General features: G+C 42.8%; 1 protein-coding gene across 2 annotated transcripts in view; it reads right to left on the reverse strand.

Moving 5' to 3' along the window:
* TRPC7 (transient receptor potential cation channel subfamily C member 7) overlaps window positions 1–25,616 on the reverse strand; it is a 122,801-nt gene that overhangs the window by 69,436 nt on the left and 27,749 nt on the right. For both annotated transcript variants that reach the window (XM_081850356.1, XM_081850355.1), the window contains exon 3: window positions 7,338–7,520. In XM_081850356.1, coding sequence (XP_081706482.1) covers window positions 7,338–7,520 — 183 coding nt within the window. The remainder of the gene's footprint in view (window positions 1–7,337; window positions 7,521–25,616) is intronic.

The following is a 25,616-nucleotide window of genomic DNA, read 5'->3' on the forward strand; positions in this document are numbered from 1 at the left end:
TAGATAGATGATAGACACATGATAACCTAGTTCACTGAGTTAGTGGGACCAATGGTGTTTGGCAATTTCCTGTGAAATGTGGAGAAGAGGCACATAGATTTGACACACTATATTCAATGATGTGTGGTCAGCAGTGACAGTGCAAGTTTTTGCAAATTGCTCCAGCAGCCTTTTTGAGTAAAAGGTGGGGTAGAAATGCCTCTTAGAAATAAATAAGCAAATTGTCCTGATCTAGCAAGAGCAGTAGTGATATATGGAAGTGAGAGCTGGACCATAAAGAAGGCTGATCGCCGAAGAATTGATGCTTTTGAATTATGGTGCTGGAGGAGACTCTTGAGAGTCCCATGGACTGCAAGAAGATCAAACCTCTCCATTCTGAAGGAAATCAGCCCTGGGTGCTCACTGGAAGGACAGATCGTGAAGCTGAGGCTCCAATACTTTGGCCACCTCATGAGAAGAGAAGACTCCCTGGAAAAGACCCTGATGCTGGGAAAGATGGAGGGCACAAGGAGAAGGGGACGACAGAGGATGAGATGGTTGGACAGTGTTGTCGAAGCTACCAGCATGAGTCTGACCAAACTGCGGGAGGCAGTGGAAGACAGGAGTGCCTGGCATGCTCTGGGCCATGGGGTCACGAAGAGTTGGACACAACTAAACAACAACAAGCAAGAGCACTCATGCATGCTGCTCTTGCACACTGAAGACACAGATTAGCATCAAATATTAGCCATACTCAGAGTAGATGCATGGAAATCAATCGACTTAAATGGCAAGTTCATGGATTTCAGTGTGTTTTCTCTAATTATGACTTAGCTTGTTGTCACCCCAAATCCAGAACAGGATCTATGTACAAAACCTGGCTTCAACAGGTATTTTATCCATGCTGGGTTGAGGTGATGTTTATCACCATAAGCAATGCAGTTTATTAAACGGCAGTTTTTATTTATGCCAGCTGACTTAATTATGACATTTCTTTTGATATCCCTGAAAGCCTCTGGAGTCCTTAAGAACATTTGTGAAAATAAGCAATGGAATGAATGGGACAACACAAGATATGAATCAATGCAGACTGTGGCTGGAATATTAAATAGATCGGTTCCCATGGAAATTCAGGATGACAGATTTGTATGAGCTAGTGGAGTATTCAGGTAGCTCTAAGCTACATTGTGCAGCTCTATTCACATCTGCAAAAGAAGAGAAATATCCACTCAGTCAAATATGGGCTACCTATGATCTGGCATTTGGACATTGAGGATTTTCCTTTCGCTGAATTAGTTCCAGCAAACTAATAAATTAAGATAAAATGATGAGACTAAGTGATGCTTGCAACATAACAAGTTTATATTTCTTGAAGAAAAAGAAAACTATTGAACAGGAGCATGAGACCTGTGGAATACTTTTTTAAAAAAATACTTAGGCTGAACCTGAAATTCTGGCTGCTGAACCAATGAAGGTACAGATAGGTTTTAGAAAATGGAATATTTGATTGATATTTGATTTCTGTGTACACTGCCCCAGAAGCCATATTTTGAATGAAGACAGAGTTTATAAAATTTAACGGCAATCAGGATATAGATGAATTAAATAAATAAGACTAAGGGCTGGTTGAAATGTGTGGAAAATATCAATGGCCCCAAGTGTTTCTGGTAAGCAGACAGTAGCAGTTGTAGCAAGAAAAATATCTTGTTTGGTTGAATTTCACATCAATCAAGTGTCCTACTTTCTCTGTTGCTGCAATTACACAAATGCCTCTGTGGAAGTTTTGAATCAGATACTACTTAGTCTTGAATTGAAAATCAAATGCATTTTTTTCAAATTAATTTATATTTATCCTGAATGAAATTTGATACTATTTTTCCTTATCTAAGCTAGAGAGAGAGACTTTGATATTGAAGGCAGAAGGGTTGGTGTATTCAGGCAAGCAGTCATTCAGATCCTTTTCAGAATAGGACAGTAATATACAAGGACTGCTTTATGTTACTCTATATATCTCAGGTGGTTTTTCTGCAGTGGTCACCTCACAAATCAGGCGATAATGCTTTAAAACACACATGCACACATGCACGCGCACACACAGGAAGATCTGTCATAGCATGGGTAAAAGTTACCAGATCTACATGTTGAACCAACTTCATGGCTGTCATAAAATGTGTACTGCTCTTTAATAGCACAACAAACACCACGAACACCCTCCCCAATTTCCTTTGATATTGCAACTGCTGAGCAGGCAGAAGAGAAACAGCAGGCATAGTTTATGAAGGAACGCTTTCACTACGGATGTGCCTTTAAAGGCAAGCCTGATAAACAACTGATGGGAGAAATGAACTGAAAAGAGAATATGACTTATTCAGCATTTCGGCAACATTTAGACCCAATGCCCAAAGTTCTTTGTACTTAAGGGATTGTTTCATAATTGGTGAGAAGCAGTGCATGAAAGAACACAAGGCCGATTAATTCAGTGAAAGTCGTACCCACCGTTTCAAAATGCTCACTCTTTCTCTGACATATGTTATAGTTGATTCTTTTGATAGTAAGGTTATTTCACCATACCTAGTTTTCTAAAAGAGCAATTCCCAAATGGGAAGGTCAGAGAACACCAGTGGATTGGGGAGAAACCATGCATGTGAGAGTGGGACCAGCTGGCAAATCCAACCAATACAAAATTCCATCACCGTAAAACATGTGCCACTTGGTAAAATATTTCTGTCCATTACAAGGCAGTCCATTTGACAGCATGCAGTAAGAGCACCCAAATGGACTGGGGCCAGCCTGAAGGGCATTCATTCAATCTTTACATTGGGCCCCCATTTCTCTGCCCATAGGAAGTTCTTGTCAACGTTCAGATTGAGGCGAAAGTGCCCACAAATGGATGCTTCTCATTCACCCTGCTACCAAACACTTCTGCAATAAAGTTAGTCTTCTTTTGATGGCCAGCCTATTAGTACACTGAATTTTCACACCACTGGGAGCATGGCCACTGCATCACTGTTTGGTTGCAAGGCATCAGCCAACATACTGTGAGCTATGAAGGCAATTATATAGAAGACCAGTCCAAAGGGAAAAGATAAAGTCTCTGCATTGGAAAAGTGTGAGACAAATATGCCAAAAAACAGGCCCTGTTTTAGTTGGAGTGGTACTGTGCAATTTGCTTAGCTTAAGATATGATCCAGTCCAATTTGCATATCTCTTAAGATTTGGTCACTATTTTTGCAAGCCTACCCCACAGTTCCTTCTCTGAGTCAGCTTTGCTTTTAAAACCAGCAATGATTGCCACTGCTCATTAGGCAGAGCAACCAGCCATCTAAAAAAGTGTATTAGCTAGAGTAATGTGCTTCCAACTGGCCATCTAGGAAAACACACAAGCCAAAACTCCTGTAATCTGGGCGACTTTCCATAGCATCCTGCAATGTTGCAACAACAGTGAAAGTAATTCAGAAGGTGATGGAGGCTGAGCTGAGTGTGTGAAGCCTCAATATGCGAGCACCCAGGTACAGTTCTGCGATGGGATGAATCATCTGGGAGAAAGCATTGCTATATAATGGCAGCTCACATGTAATGAATGGGTTGTTCAAGTTCCTGAGAATGTGCTTTGGGCATTAAAGTCCTTACACACCCAGTACATAACCTTTAAAAAGGTATCAGCATCCATGCAGGAAGTAATGCAGAGTATCTCCATACAGTTAATAAATAAAACAATAATAACAACAACTTTCCGTACAAAAAGTGACCCAAAAGCAACTCGCAAAGTGAAACCAACATTAAAAACAGTCAAAACACTTTGACAGAGTTATGGCTATGAAACTTCCAGCTGGTTTCTTAAAGGGTTCCGAACTGAAGCAGTGTGATTCCTATAAGCGATTTGCTACCCATAAAAAATGTTGCAGCAAGGGGTGGACTCAGGACAACTTTCAATGATTGCTACCTGCACAATAGTTTGAAAATTAATAAGAAGAATTTTAATTATTTGTCTTGGAACACATTCTCCTATCTACTCCCTTCACCCAGCAGCCCACTTTCTAATCCACCCATTTCCTCTGAATGTCTAGGACTTGCAAAATGGGTGGTTGAATCAAGATCAGAGCAGGCATAGAGAGAGAGAGAGTTTAATCTTCTTGTCTCCTTTGCTGTTGTCCTGGGGAAAATCACTTTTCTGAAGTTGCCATTTGAATTGGCAGGGGCACCTTCAATGGTGCCTATGGGGGAGCTCTTCCCAAAGCAAATTCAGGGGGTAGATTTTCCTCAGGAGAGTGGCAGTGGAGGAAAGGGTTAAATTCCCTGTCCATGCTTAATTACTTAATTACTGGTGTCCTCCTGCAGATGCTATCTGCATTTCTAAAAACCATCATGTTGTGATGGGCCCTCAAGCAGTGGATCATTTGCATCATCTGCTATCTGATCCTGTCAATGGGAAATGCCAAGGATTGAAGATGGGACCTTCTGCATGCAAATGATGAACTCAGCCACTGAGTTACTGTCCTCCCTAGTAAATGTTCATCAGAATTTAATGAGCGTGGGGAATTTCTTCCTATTTTTGCAAATATCACACTGCGGCGCCAGTACTTGTGAATCCCGGTTCGTTCATTTCCCCAACCCCCTCCATCCCCTCTCCCTGCCAATGTTTCAAAGCAACACTACCTCAAATCCAACAATGGGGATGATGGATAAACGCAGGATCTCTCTGGGAGAATTAAAATGGAGGACCCTGCAGTATTAGAGTCTGAACTAATTGCTTTGATAACAGGAAGAGACCGTCTCTGGCCACAGCTGTCGAGAGGCAGAACTAAGCAGGTGGTGGGAGTTGGAGGAAAAGGAGGGAACAGATGTTAGCTACAAAATTTGGAACATCTCTACAGTCCACTTACAGTATCCCAATTTCCATCACAGTACATTGTACAAATAATTAATCTGAACCACCCAGGCCCAGGAAAGAAAGAAATTATCAATTTGCATAGCACATGCTCGCAACGGAGAACCATTGATAATGCCCTGACTAGAACAAAGTAATTTCCCATGCTTTTAACAGGCTGTTGCTTTCCCTCTCTTGGCCACTTTTACTCACAGTTTTCCCTTTTAGCAGAGGCAAAATAATGCTGTGGCCGTTTCACAAGGACAAAGTTCTTATGGGTTTTTTGGTTCCCTTGAAAGATGGAGAATAAATTGGGGGAAGCTTCCTAGGTGAAAAATGCCATGCTTTCATTCACATAGCACTTGTCCACAATAAAAAGAGAGAGTTTATAATGATCCTCCTAGGGGTCAAGCTATACATTAAATTGCTGGCTGCTTTCCTTTTTTTCAGAAAAAGCACTCACCTGGTAGCCCAATTCAGACTGGGATAATGGTAGGAGGGGGAGGGGGAGAGAGAGGACAGGATTAACCCTTCCTAACCAATTATTTCCTGCCAAAATTCACACCAGATTGCTATTTGCCCAGCACAAAAAGGGTTAAATTATTATTTCCCCACAGCACTGCCTTCCTGATCTGAACTGGGTCCATACACACAGCTGCTTTCTTCCTTTTCTAGTTTTTGAAAAAAGCAGACAGCACTAAGAATGCTTTTTTTATATATAGAAAGAAGTGTGCTTAACATACCAGGTGACTTGGCTCTAAAACAAAGCAAGTTTTCTTGCATCATCCATCTATTTCTTTCCATTTCTCCTCCCTCCCCTCTCTCTTGGCATGCTCTGCCAGTTTCAGACAGATAAAATTATTCGCAAACAATTGTATTATGAGAAATGAAGTGGTGATCCCTTTCTCCTCTGCCAAATCTATACAGTCTAGGAAGCCAGAAGCATATTTTGTTGCACAAATGGACCACATTATAGCTAGTACTTAGGCCCCAAAGCAATGCAGCATTGAACTGAAAGAGATTTTCTCACAGTTAGGAAGCAAGGTGAATCCATTCATTTAGGCCAGGGATGGGCAATTCAATCAGTTTTGCAATCTGATTTGCAATCTGAAGCTTGTTCTACCTTATTTCTGCATTAATCTACCGCTCTTAATTAAATTAACTGCAAAATCAAATATGTATTATAAATACATTTTCTCTCAAAATGCACATTTTCCCATAGTTTTCAAACCATGATCTATGTCAGAACATTTGGAACGTGTGAAGAAAGGTAATAGAGTTCCCCTGGTCCATTTGGGCCAGAATTCGCAAAAATCAAATTCACCAAGCAGCCTAGGTCAGGCTTAGCATTGTATACATATATGTAGATTTAATTAATACAGTGGTTCTTAACCCGAGGTACTATTTCTGGGTTAGCGGATTCTGTAACCTGAAGCTTCTGTAACCCACGGTACCACTGTAAGGGTCAAATTCAACATCACACTAGGATGAACATTCCATCTGTGGAAGCATTTCCACTTGCCCAACGGAATGATCCCTCCTCTCCTCCCACCACATGCTATTTTGGGGGCTTTCCTGACTCCAGTGGCAGAGCTTCATGCTCCGGCACTGGGGGGGGGGGGAGAGCAGGTGGGGGTGGGGCGCAACACCTGCGGGGGCGGGGCACCCAGCGCAGGCGGGGGGGCAGCCGCAATGGCATCCTGTTGGGATCACGCTGCCAGGGGCGGTGCACTCCCCCCCCCCCGCACTCCTCTTCCTCTGCCAGTGCCTGACTCCCCCCAGTCAATTTCAGGGAGTGCAGAGGGAGGACAGCCCCATTGGGTGAATTCCCTCCAATCCATATTTTTAAAAATAATAATACTCTGCCTGTAATGTTAGGCTGATTCTTCACTGTACTCTATAGGTCTTGGCCTTATATATAATGGGGAGGGGGGGGGGAGAGCTTTTTCCTTCCAGGGGTTGCATTCTTTCCTGGGCAATCTTCTGGTAGGCGGTGCCAGAGGCAAAAGTGGGCAGGGCAATAAAGGTGAATTTATAATTTACAGAATGCTTGTTTCTTCACACTCCCCTCTCTATCCTCTGTCTAGGCAATCGCAAGCAGAGTTGAAGGACACATTGTAACCGGGCAAAAATGCCCAAGAAGGGTTCAAATCAGGGAACTGAGGGTTGTGCCATGGTCAGATGACAGTCCCAAGGATCAAACACAGAAGCCTCAGGTCACCCCTGTTGTGAAAGAAGAAAGTAAATGCCGAAAGCCTGGCATTTACCTGCTCCAGGGTTCAGCAGCACACACTTTCATGGCTATTACTCTCCCCTACTGCCCCTCGCTCTTCCTTATTTGCCAACATTGCTTTCAGTTTCCACTTCAGTTTTGTATGTGTGTGCTTTGAACTGAAACTCATACAGTAATTCCACTGGTTTATCAGTTTGTATTTGGCTTTCAAAAAGCAAAAGAAAAAGACAATAACAAAGCAGCTCACATGATGCTTACCTTTTTGACCTCGTATTTAATGGCCAGCTTGATTCTGCTCAGACTTGGGCGATGATGCTCAGTCCATGTTTGCATGTTCACATCTCCATTCAGAATAGCCTCCACTTCTTCTGTGTCCCTGCAGAGATCCAGCACACCCACCACAAAATCCTTGCATTGCATAGATAACTTCCTATAATCATTCTAATGAAACAGAGAAAAACAAACGTTTTAAACATCGCAGCATGAATTTACTTGGTTCTACAGCCACCTACAACTTGAAGGCCACAATAGACCTGTGTACAAATGTAATGTGTGTCATCTGATGAAGCACTTGCAAGAGGACACATGAACGGGGTTCTTCCTGTCTCACTACTGTACTGTAGTCCCCTGGGCCCCTGAAAAGTTTTGTCTTAGGTTCAGAAGACCCTCAGAAGCACAGCTATCACCAATCTAGTGACCTCCAGATGTTTGAGAGGCTCCTACAATGCTCTACAACTTCAATCAGCCCCTGCCAGCATTGACCCCACTCACCAAAATGCCATCCCACATTATTTTCCCATTTAAACTGGATTCATTGGGCTGTATCCAACACTGCCAGACCCTCCATGTCCCTATTTTTCAGGGACGTCCCTGATTAAGAGAAGCCAGCCCAGGAATGTCCCACTTTTCCTTAGGATATCCTTATTTTCATCGGAGAAATGTTGGAGGGTGTGGAGTTATCCGACCCCCGAACCGTCTGAAGGCAATCTGGTATAGGGAAGATTTTTAATGTTTTATTATGTTTTTATATATCTTGGAAGCTGCCGAGAGTGGCTGGGGCAACCCAGTAAGATGTGTGGGGTATAAATAGTAAAATTATCATTATGGAATGGGACGTCCCTATTTTCATCGGAGAAATGTTGGAGGTATGCACTGCGTGAGCTGCTCTCACTCATGCAGTGGTCCCTCCCTCCCTCATGCTCCCCTGTTTGTCCCCCATCCCTCTGGAACAATTTTTGAGAGTCTGGTGGAGGCTGCAGGAGAGATGAGGTGCAACCTCCGTTGCACAAGTGGATTTCTGCTGTGTGTGTGGAACAGCAGTGTTAGATAAAACCCACTGTTTCTGCAGAAAATCCAATGAGTAAAAATATCCATAGAAATTGTAAACCTTATTTACATGGGGGGTGAGGGGTGGGTATATGAGATGGCCTTTTGATAAGAATGATTTTGTATGAATGTTGTGAAACACTTGTATGCATTAGCAGCACCAAGGCCACAATAAGGTGACTTGTAGGAACATCTTTCTCCCTAGTAGGTGTATTAAGGGTGGCATCCCTATTCATGAGCAGGGGTCAGGATGTTAAGCATTGGGTTATGATCCTTGCAGCATGAAGTGGTACACTCTGGTAAATGTGTTCGATTTGTCATCCTTAGTTTACATGATCTTGTACTTTTGAAAAAGCAACATTCTGAAATTACTTGAAAGGACAAGGAATGTTTGCTTCTGCAGACACACAGATATCTACCACTATGTTGTTTTTTTCTAGAAGATACAAATATTTTACCAAGAGCAGTGGTAAACTATTAACAGTGTATACAATAAAAAGTTTGATCCTATGAATCAATGCTTCATTGCACGATACTTTGATTCATTTTTTCAAAAAGTAGGCAGTGAAAGAGTTATGCAAACAAGTCACAACCAGGCTTCCCTCTTGTTCCAAACTATGATTGCAACAAATACAAAGCACATAATTATTATATGAGACAATTTGCATACAGATATAGAGAATGTAGCGAGAATCAAAATTGCTCAAATAGGTGACAGGTGTTAAAGAACCATCTTGTGGAAAGGTCAAACTGCCTCTTCAATACGTGCTAGTCTCAATTCTGTTCTGCAAATGTAAAGTCTTCTATATTGCAAATGACAAAGCAATCATAATAGTCAGCATTGCTTTAGAGCATGATACAAATGGTTAATTCAAATAAAATAGTTGCATAGACTCATATAAACAAAGAGCTTGAAGGGACCCTGAGGGTCATCTAGTCCAACTCCCTGCAATGCAGGAATCTCAGCTAAAGCATCCATGACAGGTGGCCCTCCAACCTCTGCATGGTAGCGAAAAAAATCATTTGATGAAAATAAAAGAATGTGAGAACAAAGGTCATCCTAGTGGGGTTCTGATCATCAGAATGGCATAACGATGTACAGTAAAGATTCTACACAAGAGTCCTTTGAGGGAATAACCTAGGCTTCAAAGCTATCCTACACACAGTTATCGGCAAATAAGTCCCATTGCACTCAACAGGGCTTACTTCTCATAGAGGATTGCACTGTTCATTTTTATTTAAAAAAATTATCTCCTAAATGGTTACTCAGGCATAAAGGCACTGAACAGAATTCTCTTGCAAAGGCAGTTGTTTTGCAGAGTCGCACACTTAATCTAAGTAATTCTCTCTCTCTCCCTCCCCTCTCTCGTCATAGTTGATAATCCAATCAACAGAAGCAGCGGAGTGTTTGGATCATCACAACATAGATATGTGGCTTGGGACTGGCCAGATGTTCCCTACCAGGCCATTGGTGTTAGTGGCCAGTCAGCAGCCACACTCTAGCATAAGGTGACCCTTGCCTCTGCTGCTGCCTTATGTTGCTCAGTGGTAAGGATGCACAGCACACCCCCTTCGCCACATGTGACCATTCAGACCAGGTGCCCCCTCCCTATAAGTAATCTGCTTATGAGCCACCACTGCACATGGGGATATAAAGCCCCAAACTGGAGACTGAGTAAACACAATGACATTCAAACAAGATTAAAGTTAATGTTGACGCAATGACAAAACCCTGATAGATGGTCCCAAACCAGCAAATACAAATGGCAGTCACAATATAAGCTCTCACAGCCTCGAGAGATCTTTTCAAATTAGCTTTGATGAGTTAATTAAATTCAGAGGCTCACATAATTAAGCAATCAACCAAAACCTAAGACAGCGAAACCTGTTTGTTGATGAGGTCATGAGTTGCTTTTCCTTACACTTTTCTGGATTCTTTGGAAGTCTTTGGAGACTTTCAGAGGATACCATTCCTAATAAATATGCTTTGTATTTCCTTGTGCTGAGACTGGGTATATTTTTGTTGTTGTTGCTAGTATCTAAATTCACAGTTATGTATCCTGCTTCCTTCTGCTTGGTGTTTTTCACAGAGATTATTTGCAGAAATTTAGGATGAAGATGGTGGCAACCCGTGTTGTGTAACAGGGATGGGGATCCTGCATACCTTTGGATGTTGTTGGGCTACAGCTCCCTTTATCCCTAAAACATTGGACAGCTTGTTTGGGGCTGATGCAAATTCAAGTCCAGAAACCTCTGGAGATCCTATCCCTGGGTTGGAGAATTAGACAGAAGGAGGGATGGTGCCAATCTGAACTCTGTGGCTGTGTTCCCCTCCAAATTCTGCTAGAACATTTGCATTCAGCTCCATGTTTGCATTGAGCTGGGGTGGCAAAAACAAGTGTCTGAGCACCAAGCTGAGATAAGGGAAGGGCAGCAAGCTGAGCTCCATGGTTGTACAATGCAGAACACCTTGTGGTGAGCCTATTGTGGGAGGTAGAATGTGGTGCAGATGGTCTAGCTCGATATAAACACTCGCACTATTGATGTTGGAGTGGTTGGTGAGGGCTCTGTAGAAATCCATACAGTGGCTGGTAAGTGTCTCTTCTGGTAGCTTCTCAAGTTTGCACAAGAATCCCCATGCATCACCCATATAGTCAAGCTGCTCAACTGAAACGTGAGTAATGTTGACAAATGTGTAGAAGAACTCTCATGTGAAGATTTCTTCTGAACACACTCCTCATTGTGAGCCTGATCCTTGTATTCAAATTTCCTTTTCTTGCAGTGCTTACATGGTGGTTCTTTGATAGCGGCATCAACACCAAGGGCTTCTGCAGGCTCTTTTACGGTGATCACTGGCTTTCAGTATCTGGTTCCACTGAACAGAGGCAGAGAATAGCACAAAGAAAGGGGCAATAGACTCCTTTGCTGATGAGGCTGCATCTGAAACTAATAGACTGAGAGAATGACAGCCATGGAGTAGCTTGTCAGTTCAGTGTCGGCAGTTGTTGCCAGGGACCCTTTTCTGCTCTATCATGTGGGTACCATTATATAACTTTGGTTGTGGCAGCCCTTAACCTTAATGTTGTTTTCCTCAAGTTTCTTTAGAAAAAGGTCCATAAGCCCATCTTTGGTTAATTCATGCATTGTTCTGAATTCTATGAAATATTCCTTTACAGAAACCTTTATCTCCCACCTTTGTCAACAAATCTTACAGGGATTTATATCCGGTGTGCAAACTAGTATGGCAGAGTAATACTTGGCTATGTACAGCCTGCTCTGTATGTTCTCTGACACTTCCTTGGCCATAAAGACTATCAGTTGATTCTCAATGGTTTTCCCACAGAAGTGATCAATATGCGCCTTTGAAGATGTACACCGCAAATGCTCACCCATTACCTCATCATACTTGCCAAGCAGCTGTACAAGCCGCAGAAAAATTCCATTGTTATCTGAAAAGTGATTATCTGAATATCCCCAGAATGCCAAGTTGTGTGCCACCAGGAACAGTATAATATCTATTAGGCATTTGACCCTCCAGTGCTGAATTTCTTGGTTTATAATCCACTGATGTTCTGCATCAATACATCATTTTGTTTCTGTGCTGAACATAATAATGAATAAAGGCCTACAGCTCCATGAGAGTCATCCTTTGAGAGTCATCCACATTATTGGGATTCTAGAACTGCAGCAGGAGTGCCCTAAAAGCAGAGCAGCAAACAGGAAGTAGCTGAATCTGGGCCATTTTCATAGGCATTGCTGGGGAGAAGCTGGGGAGTAGCAGACCTCCTTTGAAGAGGCTCTGAGTCTCCTGAGCCTCTGTGGTGACCAAAATACCACAAGGATGGTGGAAAAAACCCCTCCCGATTTGTCCCCATTCCTTCCCATCTGGAACATTTGAAACCCACTGCTGTGGAGGGATCCATTGAACAATGCAAAACCCTGAGTCTCTTGGAAGCAATGACACAAGGCTATAACTTTGCATTGGCACAGCAGGACCTAGTTCTATTTGCCTGGGATGACAGCCCTGAACATTAAGCCAATCATTAATTATCATGGAAAATGGGGTGTGAGAATGTTGATAGATGCTAAAAAATTTCTCTATTTATAAACTCACAGGATTCCAAAATATCACTCGAAGCCGCATGTTTGCATCATTTGACTAGGAGTAATGTGAAGTAGCTCAGAGCATCTTCCCTTTCCTACATTTCTTAGAGCATACAGCTTTATAAATAATGCTGAGTGGTTTATTAAATTTGACAGTATTTCTGCAGGGAGAGTTGATAAAGATCACGAAAGGGCATGTGAGACAGAAAAGTGCCAAGGAACAAAGTGTTGTTATGCCAACCAAGAGATCAGCCTTAAGACCCTGCAAGCCACTCAGCCCCCCAGCTTCTTAAGTAACATCTGAAAAAACAGCTTAGGACAACATTACATGAAACAAGCAGGCATGGATATTGTAAAGCCACAGAGGTGTTTCTGCTGATGTGAATTCATATAGTGCATCACAAGGATCGCATAATGTATCTGAACCAAGTGAGTAGAAGCTATATGCATACTCTGCATGATCTGCAGGAAACCATTATGGTGGCAGAAACCGTGCTGCTCTTAGCCAGTGTGTGTAGTAAAAAGAGTGGAGACCCAGGTTCAAATCCTTGTTCAGCCACACAGGGCCACCCCAAGACATTTTGCTGCTGGATGCAAAGGACAAGATAGACATTTTGCTTACAGAAGCTGAGTAGATTGGTCGCTGAATCTTATTTCGCCAGCACTCCCTGCCTCCCATCACCTGCCACCTAAAGCAGCCTCCTCACCCTGCCTAATGGTAGTGTTGGCCCTGAAGTTCACTTGGCATCTTTAGGCTAGTCACTCTCTGTCATCCTAACCTACCTCAGAGGGTTGTTGTGAGGATAAAATAGAGGATGTGAACAGCTCTGAGTTTCTGGAAGGAAGGACATGATAAAAATGTAACAAAGACCATCATTTTGAGTGCAAAGTACTGACTAACAGTATAATCTTAACCATGCCTCCTCAGAAGCAAGTCCTGTTGAATTAAGTGGGGATTACTCTCAAGTAAGTGGCATTAGGCTTGAAGCCTAAGTTAGCAATTCATGTCTGATGGGAACGTGTAAAAAGTTACTTAAGTTCTGGGTGAGTCTGCTTGCCAGACAAATCAACTAACAATCACAGAAATTAGGTGAGTCCTTCTATAATGAAGTGGGGTCCTGGCTTGCTGCCAATTGTGAGGTTGCAGAGGCAGGAGGGGAGGGGATGGGGAGAGGACAAAAATAATTTGGAAGCCTTAAATTCAACTTGTAGACTCACTTCTAAGACCGAGATTGCAGGCTGAGTAAGTGTTTGCCAGGTGCCACAGATAAACAGGCCATCCACCTAGGATTCTGCAATAAAGGAGCAATGGCTTTATCCTTTTTAAAAAAGTAAAAATAAAAATAGAAAGCCATGTTATGTTTTGAAAACAGACACATCAAAACACATTGATAGTTTTTATGAAGATTCAGATCTGTATGTGTTTCAAGTCCAGCAGAAGCTGAGTTTAGGTGGTGTATGTTTTGGACTGACTGGAGGAAAACTTACAATGCTTCTGATTACTATTATTTACTATAGAACAGGATCCACACAGCAGAAACAATCAGAACATTGTTTTCTTGCACAAAATGTACAATATAAATTTTACAAAACTCAGCCATAATAAAAGGTTTTCAAATTAGTCATTTCCTGCTCCTTTTGACCCCCTTTTGCATGTGGAGATAAAAACGCCTAATTCTGGTGTTTGGAGAAAGCGACTGGCACTTGCCATTCATTGCAATTTAGCTGAGTACCTTGTAATTATCTGCTGATTATGTTCTAAATGAACTCTGTAATGCCTTTACATCTGTTCAAAGCCGCACACATTTTCTCGATTCAGAAGGAGCTGAAGGAATGTTGCTACTTAATATCGGTTAGAAGGAATACAATGAGAGCAGCCAGCCTACCTTGGCTAATTAATGAAAGAAAAACAGCTTTTTTAAAAAAACGAGATAACTTAATGGATTGAGAGGCTGTCAGTGGAAACAGTGAGAGAAAAATGGCACACTTGCTCTTGACAGCTGCTTTCTTCTGAGATGTGGCAGAGATCTAGCAGTGGGAGGTTGGGAGTAAGATTTGTACACCCATGCATTAGATTAGAAAGGAGTGCGTACACTTTGCCAGTCACAGATTCTCCTTTTTTGTGTGTTCCACTGACTAGACAGAAATCTGCGGAAATCTGCAGGCAGCAATTCTTAAGTGTGGAGTCAGTGTGATATACACTTCCCTTACATAAGAAGGGCAATGGGTGTGTGTGTGTGTGTGTGTGTGTGTGTGTGTGAAATTCACAGCAGTAGTCACCCATGATAATTCTATCCTCCTTGGTTTGTTGAGTTAACCCCCAGGCAGTGGCAGCACTTAGGATTTTAAAGTGTCATTGGTCCAACTCAGCAAGGAAATCTAAGCATGGAAGCAGTCTTCATTTCTACTGAATTTGGACTCATCTGAGACTGGGGGGCTCTCTTTTCCAATACAGAAAGCATTTTATGGCCTTTTGTGCCCAGGACCTGACGAGGAAGAGTCAAGGCATGAGTTTGGCTTACCGGGTAGCATGCAAGAAGGAATGAGCAGGTCCTGTTGCTTTCTTCCTAAAGTTTCACATAGGTTGTCAAGTTCTGACCCAACTACCCCTGCAAATACTTTTGAATAAATAAATACAGGCCTTCTCCTTCCTTCGCACCAGTTGGTCTTACCAGGTGGTGTGGTAGCAGTAACTGGTCACAATGTATTTCTGTTTTGAGCAGGCATGCTACAGAGGAAAGCTTCAGACAGCCATTTTCACCTCCCAGCATCCCACATGGGTCCAGAAGTGCATCACTCTGGGATCCAAAGATGGTAGGCGCGACTGTCTGGATCTTTGCTTGGCAACACGCACCCTCTCTTAAAATAAAAAAGACATTGTGGGTGGCAGTTACTGATGGAGTGTGGGGTTTTTTTTGGGGGGGGGGGGTTGGCAGAGGCCTCCTAGACCTGTGTCCCATTATCTGGCTCTAAAGGCATCACTGAATGCCCGTGCAAGAAAAAAAAATAACGTTTATCTTGACTTCCTTGCCAGTTTTCCAAAGAAACACATCGTTTCAAATATCTCAAGTGCTTATAAATATTTGCCAAACTGCCTTAAGATGAAATATGTGTAGTATGCTTGGCCAAATTGGATTTCCTTCCACTTATTTATTTTGCCTAGGAGTTGCCATATGTTTGGAAAGCAGTCAAGTACTGAGTCTGCCTGCAGGAGAATGGGCAAGAGTAGAAAACTGCTCTGCATAAGACAAGAGATTGGGAGAGCACAGATAATTTTTGTGAAATGAATATCTACCTTCAACTATGAGGGTCATTTGTGAAGTCTAGCAGGCTGGAGAGCAAGCCATGATATTTAAGTAGATAGGGTGAAAATACTTGATAACTTTTAGGTGGGGTAGGACAACTATTCAAAGCAGGGATGTTCAATTATGCAGACAGCTGCCAGATTGACTTAGATCGAGGGTTGCTCTCTACCACTGTCAGTCTTGTCCTTTCTGCTATGCCCCCAACCTCCAGACAAAAATAGGAAAAGGATAGGTTAGTTGGTGAGTACCCACCTCCAGGATTCTTAGTAGGAAATGGCACTCCAATTACCATTTGCTAACAGGGCTTGTTCCAGGGTGCACAGAGACTGGGCAAATGGCCATTGCTCATCCACGCAGTGGGCTTACTGTGATGGTGTACTGGGCACCAGCAATGACACAATCCATAGTGGGCACCTATGAGCCGCCAATAATTTTGACATTCCCTGCATTGAATTGTTCCGGGACATAGTGATGATGTCAAAATGGAATGTTCCTATCTGTCTGCTTCTCTATAATTGTGTGTGAAGACCCCCAAAACTACCCCCAAATGAAGACACCATAGACACAGATTTTAGTTTAAGGTTTTTGGCATTAAATTTTGGGCACAACTTTTTTGATTACAGCATGTGAGTGGTTGCTTAGGCATTGGTTCCAGACTACCTGAACCTGCACGGTGGAAGGAACAGGACTGACACTGGGCACCACCATATGTCAGTAAGGGAAAGCATCCTGGGGAGCGAGAACTCCTTCGATCTCACAGCTCACCCCAGATGCTCCCAGGGGCTCTGGCATGGCCCTAGCCTCTTGAAAGGGTTCGGACAAAAGCAAGGCGAGCCCCTGGATTCCTTTAACGGAATTCCCTAACAGCAGCGATGGAGGGGCAGGCACAGTCAACCACGCCCCTCCCCAAAACATTGAACCAAATGCCTAACCGCCAAAGTTACAAAGTTGTGACGATTTGCTACACAGTAGGCAAAAACCAAGTGGCACCAGCCAATCAGCCAAATGGCAAAATTCTTACTGGGCCCCTGCTTCAAAACAGATGACCCCTTGACAGGCATAGCAAGGCCATAAGAACAACCCTAAATATAGGGAGAGGAGGGCGGGTGATCCACTGCACATCGCAAGAAAGCAACGTGCAGCAACTTAAGTAGCCCCTCAGCAGCCAATAGCCAACCCAACTGACCAAATTTCTGCCCCAGCAACATGGGGTGTTGTGGCCATCCAAACGGTCCCGCCCCACAACAGGGAGGCAGTTTCTAGTGATCTCACCACAACACATGCCCTCCATGATGGAGGACCTGACTTAGGAGACACCGAACAGAGACTGGTGGACAGATGCAGCTTAAGGTCCCTCTTCAGGCAATCACAACCAGCAACTGCTTACCTGCATCAGGCTTATTTGCCAGTGACGAGGAGGCCTGCTGTTGGACCTTTCATTGGCTGCAATGACCCACAAGATACTCTGTGTAACCAACATGCACTCTCAGATGCACCCAACTTTTTGGGTGGGTATGGCAACCACTGGGTTCAGGTAACAGCCCTACTTTCACTTTACAGAAAATATTGAAATGTAAATAGACCAGCTGTCCCAGTGGCAGAAAAAGAAGACTTGTACTTTCCCCTTCCATATTTCCAGCCTTAATTTGCATTTTAATTATATTTCTCAGTGTTTCTCAGATCATTTGAAAATACTGCTGACAACTGTTGAAACTATATTCTCCATATGTATTCTCTGCATCTACTTTGAACGTGCTGAATGCAAAGTGGATTGGAGAAACTTGTTCCTCCAAATTTTGTAGATAATTTGAAGGTCCTGTCGTTCCTGCCTGCCTAAGCAGGAGGAAGCCAAGAGAAGAAAAGATAGCTTTTCTTGTAGGTACATTTATGTACAGTGGTACTTTGGGTTAAGTACATAATTCGTTCTGGAGGTCCGTTCTTAACCTGAAACTGTTCTTAACCTGAAGCACCACTTTAGCTAATGGGGCCTTGCGCTGCTGCCACGCTGCTGGAGCACAATTTCTGTTCTCATCCTGAAGCTAAGTTCTTAACCCGAGGTACTATTTCTGGGTTAGCGGATTCTGCAACCTGAAGCGTCTGTAACCTGAAGCGTCTGTTACCCGATGTCAGGAACTGCCATCAGAGCCAAGAGTGGAGGTAAGGCTCCCCAATGACGCCGGAGAGGGAACCAGCAAGGAGAGAGGGAGAGCTTCCACTGGGGAAGGAAATCAGCGTGACGTCAGGAAGAAAGGGGAGGCTGAGAGGGCTTCGGAGGGAGGGCTCCGAGACTCTTCCAGCGAGACCAGCGGGGAGAGCACAGGACCTCCGCTTGGCATGCCCACTCTGCGCAGAAAGCTTCCGCGCAGGGAGGCTAGGCGGAGACTTGGTGTCAAAGAACTTTTATGTTGGAAGAAGTTCAGGAAACGCCCACTGACGGATTCTGCCAGTGACTGAGACAGCCACGGTGTAAGGGCTGTCCAGCCAGGGAAAGGTTTTAGCCAGACAACCCAGCCTGGAGCAGTTTGCGGCTTACGCACAAGCAACCCCAATTCCCATTACACCCGAGGTACCACTGTATTTGTTTACAGTACTATATTTTTAGAACCGCCCTAAAAAAGAAGCTCTTTGGGCAGAAGACATTAACATATAGTTTTATTGTTTTATATTGTAACAATTTATTTTTAAAAAAGAAAAAACCCTGAAATCCAGTTAAAACACTTTTAAAGACACAATTTAATACCAAAAGGCCAAGACTGTGAACCATAAGGGATTAGATAAATTAGATGAATAGAAAAGTATTTACCTGGAACTGAAAATGCTATTAAGATGGCTCCAGGTGAACTTCTGCTAGTCCTTCATTCATCCTTTCTTTTGAGATCCCCCTTCAATGGAGGTTCCTAGGGTGGTGCCTAGTTTATTATTGAAATCTCTTTAGAAGCACTTTTTATCATTTCGGTGCTGCATAAAGACTTCCTTGTTTTGCCCAGGCATTTTCAGCATTTTAGCATATTAATTATTATTTTTCGGTGATAGGTTAAGCTGCTCTGTTGATTTAGTTTAATTGTTTAAATGTGGTTTATGGTCTGTATTTTGTTTTGTGTGATTTCATGCATTCTGTGCCCTCCCCTGGTGTCTATTGAGATGCAGAGCAGGTGACATGCATTCTAAGCCAATCCTCTCTTAAGCAGCTGCCCTTGAGATGTTGTTGTTCTGCAACTCCTACCAAGCTGGACCATTACCCACGCTAACTGGGGCTAATGGGAGCCCAGCAACCTCTGAAAAGAACCTGGCTGTTCTAAATATAAGCATCCTAAAATAGTAGGAGTTTTTTTGTAGCTCCTATAAGCTTCAAACAAAAAGCAAAACTACATTCTAAAATGTCGCTAATTCTGTTTGATTTTTAAACATATTCAACACCTCACCATTCTTCTGCACACAAGAGAGAGGAATATCTTGAGGTTTATGAGGCAGTTTTATAATGAAAGCCACTTCTTAGTTGTTAAGGTGTTTGTCACCACACCACTCTAATCTGAATTGGCTTTCAATTCCACATCACAACTAATCCGCATGCCTTTGATTCTCCGGCTAATTAGAATGTTTTTCTCTCTTATAGATATCTCCAAGCATATTTGTGTGTTTATGCTAAAACACCTGTTTTTAGCCGATAAACAACAGAGTCTCTGGATATCAAGCTTAAGCTGTGTAGAGTGCATTAGGTAAGCACTCCGGTATGCAAAGATCGAACAAATCTCCACATTCATTGAGCATAATTCATTTTGCATCTCATGCACATTATACCATTAAAAGAGCACAAAGCGGGAGTGTTGTCCCCTTGGGGCCTTGTATCATCCATTCTGCTAACTGTCAGGACTTTCTGGGTTGTTTTCAAGATACATAGGAATATCCACCTTTCTTTAAAAAGAAAAGAAAAGTGTGCTTCTTGTGAATAAATGCCTAGAGAAAAAGATTAATGATTCACCTGAGTTATAGAAGCACAGTGATTTAATAGGAATTGTGGATAAGTTTGCAGGATAATATATGACTCTTAACAGTAGCTCAGGGATGGGGAACCTGACTTACACCCAGCCAGCCCCAGCCAGCATGGCCAATGATCAGGGGAGATGAACACTGTAGCCCAACAACATCAGGAAGGTCAATGGTAGGTAGTCATTACATGATTTGTCATTCCAGATGACAAATGCGCATATATGAACATATTTATCCCATATTTCATGAGAAGATACCTTTGAATCTGAGTTGCAGCCATGAACTGCTTCCATAAAGGAAAATGTTGTGTGACATGAAAAATATTTATAGTATTTGATCTGTGGCAGTTGATTCAGACCATCACAGGATCAAAATAAGAGTAGACATGCGTGAAGTCAAGTTCAGAGCAAAACTGGTAGTGGTACAGTCAAACCTCAATTCCAAAACACCTCTGTTTTGGAGCGTTTCAGCTCCTGAACACCACAAACCCGGAAGGTAGTGTTCCAGTTTTTGAACGTTTTTTCAGAAGCTGAACATCCGACGCAGCTTCCGCTCGAATGCAGGAAGCTCCTGCAGCCAATTGGAAGCCGCATCTTGGTTTCTGAAAATTTCGGAAGCTGAACAGGATTCCAGAACAGACTACGTTCGACAACCAAAGTTTGACTGTACTGAAAATGTTCCCTCAACACATGTGCCACCATATTGCAAATATTAGTGGTCAGTTGTAGAAGGCACTTAAAAGTGCAGTGTGTGAATTGTGTATCAGACACTACACCACTTAAATTAATGTGATGGCAAGTATATGCCAACCTTGGATTTCAATATGCAACTAAGGATGCAATCCTATACACACTTGCCTGGGAATAAGTCCAATTATTGGCCTCCCTTCCTCAATTCTAAAGAAGTCTACTTCTTGGCTGAGACTGCAGCAGAAGCAAATGATGCACTAGGCAGGAAATGGTTCTCTAAACTATGCTGATATATATTTTGCTCTCAAAAGTGACCATTTTAATTTCATAGCCTGAACCCTGCATGGAGAAAAAAGGCCCTTCATATACAGCTCAGCTCTTAAGAGAACACACAGTCCTTAGACTTTCAAGAAAAAAATGATTAGTTTTATTCCAATCCCGATATAGCTGGCGATATATTTATAGCTGTAACAAAACATTTCATCTCTGTATCGAATTTTCAGAGTCTGAAATAGCATCCTGTTTTTCCACTGGGAAAAATATACAGAGCTCAAAAGAGTAGTTCACTGGCTTGACAGTATTGATGTTTCATTGATATAGGTCGGAGTAAATAAAACACAATCAGTATTTAAATGAGTTCAATAGAGCTAAGCTATACACTTACAATTAAATTAGGCATGGGTGCCAGCTCATGACATTTTGCTGTCGGAAAGAAGAGCCAAAATAATACAGTTTCCGCTCCACCCTACTAGGCTCGACATTTTTTTAAGAAAAGACTGGTTGCACCACTCAGACACCAACACCTGCCTTCATGGTGCCACCTGAATATGTCAGTTTTCATTTATTTCTGATTTTCCCTTTTCCAAGTTTATCTTAAATTTTTCATGTTTTCGCATCAGCTAGCGTTTTTTAAAAGTCCTCATGGGAATTCATCAATATTTTAATACAAATTTATCCTAATGCACATTTGTATATAGCATTTTGGGCAGGTAGTTTATATGATGCATCTTGGGACTCAGCTACACTATAGTCAAATACATTGTTATAACTGCGTTATAAACATGCGGCACCAGATGGTGCTGTAGAGCAATAATCTGTTGCCAATGGGATTTTCAATAAAGAGCTCTTACGTTTCTTTCTGTAGCGTTTCATCTGTATAGATCCAGCCCAGGTATATTATTTTTATCATAATATTCACTTTAATGCACACTTTTACCCTAGTATGTGCCTTGTTGTGCACATCAGTTGGCTGGAGAACAAAAATTTGGAGAAGCATGGATTTTGGAAGAGGGTTGCATTTCAGTTTGAGTATTTCTCTAGGAAGTACGAGTTAGGTAGGTTCGTCTTTAAATGTGAACTGAACCAAATTTACCCCCCCCCCAACTGCACCTGAGGGAGCTCATTTCTCACTCCTGCGTAGGCGACCTGACTCTGACTGTGTACTTAGTTCACTGCCAAAAGGACGTACCTAGGGGTTGGTGAAACTGGCCCCCATAGGGGGCACAAAAATCACCCCAGAAATCTAAGTAAAGTTGCTGGTTTAGACAAGAACTGGGAGCTGAGCCGTAGGAAAAATGCAAAGCTAGTATGAAGGTAGACCACTGGAGAGTATGGACTATATGATGTGTGTGTGTGTGGAAACGCACCACCGTCGTGGCAAGATCAAAAGCTGTCCATCCATATTGTGCCGTGGCACAAAGAAGTGTGATTTTTTTTTTTTGCCCTTCCTCCCATTGGCGGAGGAACCCTCACAGGCACCTGGGGCGGGATGCCGAGGGGTGGGGTGAACTGCCTGGTGGCACTTGTGCAACGTCCGTATGGACTGCGCATGTGCAGCAGCCCATACAGATGCCTGTATGGATGCCGTGCGCGAGCAGCAGCAGCAGTATGGACGCCGCATGAGTGGCACCCATACTGACTGCGCATGCACCCTCAGTTGCTCTACAGCTGGGGGGAGGCAGCGGGCCATCTTGTCACCCTCAAGTTGGTACGTGGGGCGGACCTCCCCCTCCGCCCCCCACTCGTATGCCCCTGCTTCCTCCTCACCTCACCCTCACTTGGGTCATGTAAAATGTAGTGATTTCTAATGTGGCTATTGTGGTAAAGTGATTTTTCAGGGGGCTACTGATACAGCTCCTTACCAAAGGTGCAAGGGACCCGAGCTACACCTCTGCTGCCAAACAGTAACAGGCATCCCTTGCACCTTTTGAAAATGAAGCCAAAGAATATTGTGTGATGATAGAATGTAGATTCAGTGTACCCAGGTAACATCATGAAGATATACAATTCCCTCACTCTTCATGACCAATGCCACCCCTTGCCTGGTTGCAGTGACAATTTCAATATTGTCATGGCTTCACAGCCAGGGAGACTACAGCACGCAGGGCTCGGCGATGTTCTCCTAAACAGAGTATACCCTGGGGAAGATTTGGATGGAGATATTTCACCGCTCTGTGATACAAGCTTGGGTGAGAACATTTCAGACAACCTTACTCAACACTTACAATGGACAGCAACAGTCTAATTAGCCAAAATCAGATTCATAGCAAAGAACAATTCTAAACGGGGATTTGCTCCAAATCCTTGCCATGAAGAAGCAGTAGCAGCTTCTTCGTCAACTGTCAAGGGAGGAGGCCCCATAGTCTCTAGGTTGAACTGTTCTCTTAGAAAGGCCTTCCAAGAAATTCAATAGTACCATGCTGTACTGCAAAATCCATTGCTTTTTGTCCTAGGTCAAGCAGTTTCCCAAGTTAAACCAAGAAAGTTGTGTTTAAAATAAGACTATATCCTTAATTCCCAACATACTCACAGCCCACTGTTGTTTGTACTCAGCTTTCGTCACTACGAGACATTGCCTGCAAACTTAGATACTTCATTTCTTTTTGGAATGTAGAAACGTGTTCTAGGCATTATTTGTGACTGTCAGTTCAGCATGAAGACTGTGGTTCTGTGGGCAATAGTTTGCATGTCAGAAAAAACTTTATAACTGTAATGCAGAGGTAGCCACCATGACGCCCTCCAGATTTTGCTATGCTGTGACTCCCAACAACCCCCACTATTGACCATTCTGACTGGAGCTGGAATCCATCATCACCATGTTGTAAGAAAAGTTCAGCAATGCCATACAAGTCCCATGAGGGCTGTACAATTTCATTCCTTGGAGATTTTTTTCAGTCAAAAATTGGAAAGAGATCTACTGGGAATGCATTGACATTTTAGAGCACAGAAGAGGATTTCATGAACCAGTGGGTCCTGCTATTTTGATTGGTTGCTATTTATTACTTTGCCAATTAGCTTTTTTTAAAAAAAGAATAATACATGTGCATTAGGTTTATAGGATAAAGTCCAGTCAAGGAGCAGAAATCAACTAAGCATACGAAGCTTTATCTAAGAACTCAACTTTTTTTTCTTTGCAAAAGAGGCTCATCTGCTTCAGCTCCGATATTTTGTTTGCTTTGAGAGGTAGTCACTAGAGCTGCAAACCCAACAGCCACAGCTTAGCAGAGTAGCTCCATCCAATTGGAAGTGATGGGCAGTGTCCCATATTCTTCCTTTGCCTTGTGCTTTTGCGGGCATCTGGCAATAGGCACACAGGGAACCATGTGCTGCTCATATCTACATTTTCAGGAAAGCCTGCAGCTGAGCACTGTTCCCCAAGGCCCTCATGAACTTATCCTTCCATCTGTCCTGCATGAGCAGGATGACATGAGGAGCGTTCTTCTAACATTATACTCCTTTGCTTTGCCTTCTAGAATACTTCAGAGGATGAAGCTGAGGAAAGAAATGAGCATGATCTTACTGACACAAGGAAATCTGTCCATTGTCACAGTTTGGAAGGAAGAGAATGTGTGCAGCTCATTGGGAAGGACTGAGCACAGAAAACGAATGTGCACTTTTCTTTTCCCTTCATGATTAAATGGTGATTAAATTCCTGATTTAGTATCTGACTTTTTAACAGTGGCATCTAAACAAAAGACCTCTCACTCCTGATTATATATAAAGTATAATTAATTTCTGATAAGGGATTATGTTTTTGTGGCCACTCAAGCTCCTTTCATTCAAGTGCCTACAACATAATGGCATTGCCCACAGTGTAGTGCTGCAGCTTAACATGTTGGTCTGGGTGGCTGTGATGTATACAAGAATAAGAGACCTGCAATGCATCTATAACTTGTTCTTCAGAAACTTGTATATGCTCAAAGAATAGCACTCTATCAACCTATAGGCAGTACTTGAAGTATAGCCCATCTCATCCTTAGGGCTTGGGGTAATGATCCACAGAATCATAAAACTGTAGAGTCGTCAGGAACCGTGAGACTCATCTAGTCCAACTCCCTGCAATACAGGAATCTCAACTAAATCATACATGGCAAAACTCTGCTTAAAAACCTCCAAGGAAGGAGAGCCCAACACCGCTCATGGGAGTCTGTTCTACTGTAAAACAGCTCTTACTCAGAATCTCCTGTCCTGTAAGTTGAATCCATTGGTTTGGGTCCTAGCTTCTGGAGCAGGAGAAGGGAGTCCTGCATGTGACAGCCCTTTAGAAATTTGAAGATGGCTGTATTATCTCCTCTCAGTCTCCTCTTTACCAGTGTAAACATAACCATTTCCCTCAACTGTTTCTCATAAGGCCTAGTTTCCAGACTCTTGATTATCTCAGTCACCGTCCTAAGCACACATTCCAGTTTCTTAATGTTCAGGGAAGTTTTTGATGTGTGACATTTTAGTGTATTTTTTTGTCTTTGTTAGAAGCCACCCAGAGTGGCTGGGGAAACACAGCCAGATGGGCGGGGTACAAATAAATTCTTATTCTTATTCTTCTTAAATAATGGTGTCCAGAACTGGACACAGTACTTCAGGTGTGGTCTGACCAAAGCAGAATAGAGTGGAGTATGACTTCCCTTGATCAGGGTACTATACTTCTGTTGGTGCAGACTAGAATAGCCAGGAGAATGCCACTACCTGGCACAAAACTAGTATTTCTAATTGTGTACAATTTAATGTGTCATAACAGATATTGCGGTCTCCAGCCAAAGTCAATTGGGATTCTATAGGTCCATAAATAGTGGCCACCAATCAGTGGCTAGATAGTGAAGATTCTGGAATACAGGTGTTAGATTATGATG

Source organism: Podarcis erhardii, assembly GCF_964252035.2.
Source record: "Podarcis erhardii genome assembly, chromosome: 2".
NCBI lineage: Eukaryota > Metazoa > Chordata > Lepidosauria > Squamata > Lacertidae > Podarcis > Podarcis erhardii.